This window comes from Branchiostoma belcheri, unplaced genomic scaffold (assembly GCF_001625305.1).
Source record: "Branchiostoma belcheri isolate BF01 breed outbred unplaced genomic scaffold, Haploidv18h27 scaffold171, whole genome shotgun sequence".
NCBI lineage: Eukaryota > Metazoa > Chordata > Leptocardii > Amphioxiformes > Branchiostomatidae > Branchiostoma > Branchiostoma belcheri.
In genome coordinates, this window is record NW_017803169.1 from 255,130 (window position 1) to 261,700 (window position 6,571).

The following is a 6,571-nucleotide window of genomic DNA, read 5'->3' on the forward strand; positions in this document are numbered from 1 at the left end:
AATCCCTGCCCCTGTTGCAGGCGTGCACAGCCACCGACAGAGGCTCCAACAGCGCTCCCTCCTCCAGGCTCACGTTATCAGGCAGCCTGACAACATCACAGCATCACAATGATAGTCACATTCACTGACACCGTAACAAGAAAATTTAAGAGGCTCCTTATCTTCATGCAAATATAGTAATTATAGTAAATACAGGACGTCTAGGCCAGATTTCATAGCCTGTTAACGTTAGACCGCAATATCTGTTATGTAAAAGTATGTTAACCTGACATGTAAATATAGTACACAATGTAATGATAGTAAACGTATGACGACTAGGCTAGATCTCATAACTTGTTAACGTTAGACCGCAACATCTGTTATGTAATAATATGTTTATCTGAAGTGTAACCGACACTGTTAACTGCTCCCTGTTCCGAATTGTTTATGTTCTTGTTGTGAGGGCTAGCCCTTTATAATAGCCTCCGGCTAGTTGGGCAGTCCTGGCTGTATACATATGTCTGATACAGCTTAATAAATCAAATCAAATCAAATCTCCATGAACTATTAGGTGTTTCAAATGCTTTATCGAAATAAGGTTAAAGTTATCTCAAAGTAGATATATTCTATATAGGAAAGTCCTATCCTTTGGCAATATTTCATTTTAACATTTTATTTTTTTACTGCTACGTTATTATGATATATGCATAGGTATGTTAACCTTTACCAGATGTCGCACATATGAAATTCATATTGTTTAACAATAACAAATCATTATTGTGAAAGTTCATCTGTGTTGGTAGACACTATAGTAACAAATTTCCAGCACAACACAACAAGTACAGAGAGATCAAATTTTCAACGACCACTATCGCCTTCATCAATAAGTGATTGGTCATTAGTTATCCCTAATGAAGGCGACGGTGGTCCTTGAAAATTAAATCTGTCTTCATTATTATAATAATAATAGTAGTTTAATAGTAGCTATGTTGGAATAAAGTTCAACAGTTTACTACAATAACAAATCATTATATAGCAGTATACCATTTTGTGCAATTATGCAACGTAGGTCCTTTTTCGCATAAATATAACAATAAACATAAATAGCTTCTATAAATAGTATAATGTTCCACCTATGATAAAATACATGTTTTACATGCATCAAATTTCTATGATCGATAAAGTTAAATTCAAGAGATAGCTTCAAAGTCAGACTACTTTGTAGGAATGTAGACAACGTAAATAAAAAACCAGCCATCCGTAAATAATTTCATCAGGTTGGTAAACGACTGAATAGCAAAGTTCTTTCTATCACAACCATTTATTTTTCAAGCCGACGTTTCGATGACCTTCTGTCATCTTCATCAGGGCAATTCTGACTGGTTTACTATGCACTGACACTAGATGTTACTTGGTGCATAGTGCACTATTATGATTCCTAACAATACATATGTAACAAGACTTTTAATAATTTCTATTTGGGACTGTGATAGCTCAGTATTGTCAGTTAACAAATCTTATATTATATATAGAAACACTTTACATTTGGACCCGCTTATTTCCCTATGATGTAACAATGCCTAGTATGTATGTCACAATTACACTACGTTCCAGAATGTATTGTAAACAGAAAAACTAGCCTACGTGCACTATGAACTATGTAACACCTTTAGTGCACTATGCACCAAGTAACATCTAGCGTCAGTGCACACTAAATCAGTCAGCCCTGATGAAGATGACAGAAGGTCATCGAAACGTCGGCTTAAAAAATAAATGGTTGTGATAGAAAGAACCAATCAAAAATTGCTATTCAAAAACCAGCCATGTTGCAATATACGGTGCTGGTGGATGTATACACATGCTACTTACTTGTAGCATAGGTCGGCAGGGTGAACCTTGTACCTGCACATTAAGCCGTGGACCGGGGGGATGGAGCAGGCCTTCAGGCGGGGACACAGGTAGTACCGACCCGCCTTACAGTTGGTACAGTACCTGCACGATATACACGGCTCTATGGCCACCCGATCACCTGGACAGGGGGAGATCTTATTTCATGTTTGTCCACGTTTGTATATGTACTTTAGGCCACACCAAGTAAATTTTATGGATGACGTCGTTTGGAGACCCTAAATCTAATGCGAGAGGGCGAAAAAAACAAGAAGGGCCCTAAAAAACAAGATGCCTACATTAGAAATATACAAATGTTAGGACACAAATTGAATGACACAGTGTAACAAGCAAGAAGTCTTTTATTCATCATCAAAACAGCAATAAATCAGGTGGAACAGTGGACAGTGAAAAATTTTCTGTTATTGACAGGATGGTCCTGTCAATAGTGTAAATTTTCTATTACTGACAGGATGGTCCTGTCAATAGTGTAAATGTTCTATTATTGACAGGATGGTCCTGTCAATAGACACTTTCTTTGCGTTACGGGTTTCACATCAATCTGGTGATTTGCGGCACTGTCGTGACTCTTTGGTCATAGTTACAGGAAGCGGAATTTCTCGTGTTTTTTTTTCTAGGAACAGGCCAAAATCAATGCGCGCGCGGACGTCATCCATAATATTTTCTTGGTGTGGCCTTATAATATAATACCAGTTACCACTGCCTTGATAACCTGTGTCTTGACCTGTTGTCATTGCCAATAAAGAAAGAACAGAAAATACAATTAAATTTTTGGCGACGCTTCAAGAGCAAGCCATGTAGTATAACTTGTAGTCCGTTAGTAGAGAATGTTTGGGCGAAACATTCCCTATACTGTAGCGACAATCAACAAATAGAAAATGTTATTGACCCTACCATTGTTACAGAGTTAGCGTCACTAAGATCTGACGATGATATTGCTATAGAATAAAAATGGCTATTTTTACACAACCAGGAGGTCTATCCAGCCTACGTTCCTGTGTTGTTGTTTTTTTTTACCTCGAGGCAATTCTGATTGGTTCACATTGCACAGCAATACATAATCAATCAATCATAATCAATCAATCTTTATTGCGCAACAATTGCAATGGATACAATGTATGGCAAGTGTTTAAATCAAAAGATAACAACAATACTAAAATCTACTTCTATATACCTTATTCTAACGCTACCCTATAATTGTGAGTGATGAATTATACAATATATATGGAACATGGATACAATGTTAACATCAGTTCAAGGTGTCACAGATGATGTTGTTATTTTCTGAAGAGCAGAGGATATGAATTGGCCAATATACAAGGATATTGGTTCAGGGCATGACATCAGTAAATTAAAAGTATCTGAGCTTGTCTTAGGTAAGGTAATGTTTGAGTTACGTGAAATCATATTCATAAGTGTCAACCTTTCTTCAGTATACATGGGACAAGATAATAAAAAGTGACATTCATCTTCGACAGTATGTTTACATGTAGGACAGCGTCTCTGAGTGGCTGGTACATTCTTATAACGACCTTTTTCTATTTCTAAACAATGTGCACTGATTCGCAGTTTGGTTATGTTAGCAACAAATGATTTGTTTTAGATTGATGAAAGGTACTTCTCAAAAGTGAAGTCCGTTTTGAATTTAGAATAGGTTTGCAGTTTATTGTAATTTCTTATTTCTTGCCTCCAGCCAGAAACAAACGTGTCTTTCAGACGTTGTTTGAACACGTTTCCAAAATGCTTGGCGTCAACTGTTGGGTTTAGCCAAACATTTTGAAAACCGTGTCTTTATAGATACTGGTCCGTGTGACTTTTTTTAATTACTTGACAACAATTGTGTATACATCGCACACATGTGAATTTGGAACTGCATTGTAGATACTGCGCATGCTTCCAGTAACCGTTCACTGCCCTTACCCTCCAAAAATTTAGACCTCGGCTTATTTTTGGCGTGTTTTTTTTTAAATATTTACCCAAGCCTAATGGTTGCAAATGGATTCTGCAGGGCCAAATTGATACTGTCTTTGCAGCCAGCGAACGATCAGCTTTGAGATTACACCACCGTAGTTAAAAGGCGGGCCTTACCGACTGCTAGATGGGTGACCCCCTCTCCGACCTGCCGCACTGTTCCGCTGGCCTCGTGGCCGGAGACCGTGGGACCGGTCAGCACGGACTGACCGAGGGACCCTTCCGTCAGGACGTGGACATCCGTGCCGCAGATGCCCACAGAGTGCATCGCAAGTTGAACCTCTGTGAGGCAAGGATAAATTTCAGGATAAAGTTTGCAAAACATACAGGACATCCTTGAATAGCAAAGTTTTTTATTCGCAACCACTTGTTTAACAAGATTAGAATTTTTGTTGATAGGCCACACTGACTTGATTTTGTGGATAACACACTCGTTCTCATTCAAATGTACGAAATGCTGTCGCCACTCTTTACTAGGTATGAGCCAAATCACGGACATAATCGTTGTTTTCTTCACTTTCCCACCACGCTGACTATGTTTCACGAAAAATGTACTGCAACACTAGGTTTGCTTGATGACTTGAGAGAAATTATGGTCGCGTGTTGGATTTCTTCCCCTAAAAAGCGGCTGTCGCCTGAGAAGAAATGAAAACTTTAAAAAGCAGCCTAAAACGTAGCAATTTAATTACGGCAGTAGTTTTCTGCCTGTTGAAGTCGGGTGGCCAGGACCTCTGACTGATCAAGTCAGATCGCTCCTGATACTATTCTTGTACGTCATGCGAGGTGGTTCATACCTGTCGCCAAGTTCTGTAACATCCGTTATCGCTCAAGACGGTCGTGCAGTTTAGATAGAGTCACATATAAGACAAGAAATTGCCATTTTGATGACTTTTAGCAAGTTTTCTAGGTTTCGAAGAAAAGACGAAAAGAGTGTGTGCTGTCATTTGTAGCCACCTTCGCTGAACAAATTGTTTTACAGTAATGAATGTAACATCCGGTACCGTTGTTTTTACCCTCAATTTTAGTCTCTTCACCTGGTATATAAAACGTCACCCAGTTTTTAAATGTCCGTACTTATGCCCCCTTGTTCTCAAAGGATGAAGATAAAAACTGCAGATCTTCTTGGAGAAATAAACAAAAACGTCCGTTTTGTAACATCCGTTACCGGTAACGGAAGTTACACCTGTAGCGCAAAAGACGTAACAAGAGATTGACGTTCCCTTCCCTTTGCACCATAAACATAATTGTTGGAAATAAAGTAGAAAAAATATGGATCCGACGAAAAATAACCCTCTGTGGCGTCAACAAACTCAAATGTTCTACTCTTCTTTGCTTCCAAAGATATTTTTGCTACTTCTATACACTACACTTATAGCTATCTTTATGTGTTCGATACGTGTATATTTACCAGTAAATAATGGGTTGACAGAAGTATTTTTATAGATAATGACGCCTAAACTAATGGCTTTTGAGGTGATGTCATGAATACAAGCTTTATCGTACACACAATTCATGCTGATGTTCCAGTGTTTTTGCTGCACTAAAAATGCATGGTTTACATATGTCTTATCAAAGTGCACAAATTTTCGGTAACTTCCCATGGCAATTAAGCTGTCCTTTTTTAGTAATCATTATGGGTTCACCACACCACGAAGTGGTGGTGAACCCATATTGCTTTTTCTGATGTTTCTTCTTCTTCTCCTTCTCCTGCCATTTTTTAAATGGATTCAGCTTCTTCATTTTAGGGCCTAAGGTCCTGAAATTTGGTATGGAGGTACAGTGGGCAAATACCCCTAGGCGTTTTTAAATTTTTGTGATACAGGCTTTTAGAATGGTTTTATTTGAGTTTTTGGCTGTGTTATAGCAAATGTATTACTGTGTTAGTGTGCCGTGTTTACCACGTCTGGGCATGAGTCATCACAATGGAATGCAGGGCATCAACCAATAGGCATGCAGCTTTCCTCTATACTTCTTGCTGATTGGCTGTTGGGATTTAACTTGATTAACACCTGCACAGAGCATTTCCACCTGCACAGAGCATTTCTTGCTGATTGGCTGTTGGGATTTAACTTGATTAACACCTGCACAGAGCATTTCCATACTGACAGTATGTCTTTATTCAAGTGTTTTGGTAGGTATTTCAAGCTTTTCTGCTCCAGCATTGGAATGCGGGGCATGAACGTTTTTTTTTATTTTGAAAATCAACAGTTTGCATTATGCAATTAAAAATCCTAACCAATAAAGTAGGGAATAGCTATCCAACTGTTGTTTTAGTTGTATGTTACTTCATATTATAGTTATATCAATGTAAATCATTGTTTTCCCTTGTGTTTCTCATTCTTTCCCTGCCATGTCGTAAAATGTGGTGAACCCATCGCTGTATTTGCTCCAAAGCAAATATTGGCCTTTCTAGTTAGATATTAAAGTGCCTACTAATTGCCTAATTGCAAACATCATGTATATTATCCAATCAATACTATAACATTTACTATTCTCACGCAATTCTAGGAAGCTAAAATAGATTTTGATATCTGATATTACAACAAAGTGTATGGGCTACTAAGCGAAACTAAGACTTATTCTTGTACCTAAATTATAGCCATAACTTATTAGATATTAAAGTGTACAAGTATAGGGCTTTTTCTTGGGAAAAACCTTTGCCTACTTGCAAACATCATGAATACTTACAGAATATTAAGCCTAAATGTTAATG

The 6,571-nt window shown here is 38.0% G+C and overlaps 1 protein-coding gene across 1 annotated transcript in view; it reads right to left on the reverse strand.

The window, feature by feature from the left end:
- The window catches only part of LOC109466902 (sorbitol dehydrogenase-like), a 7,415-nt gene extending 3,277 nt beyond the window's left edge, over window positions 1–4,138 (reverse strand). Inside the window, exons 1-3 of the mRNA XM_019764768.1 lie at window positions 3,976–4,138; window positions 1,849–2,008; window positions 2–86 (exon numbers count right to left, since the gene is read on the reverse strand). Of these exons, the coding sequence (XP_019620327.1) occupies window positions 2–86; window positions 1,849–2,008; window positions 3,976–4,126 (396 nt within the window). The 5' untranslated portion in view covers window positions 4,127–4,138. The remainder of the gene's footprint in view (window position 1; window positions 87–1,848; window positions 2,009–3,975) is intronic.
- Window positions 4,139–6,571: the final 2,433 nt, after the last annotated feature.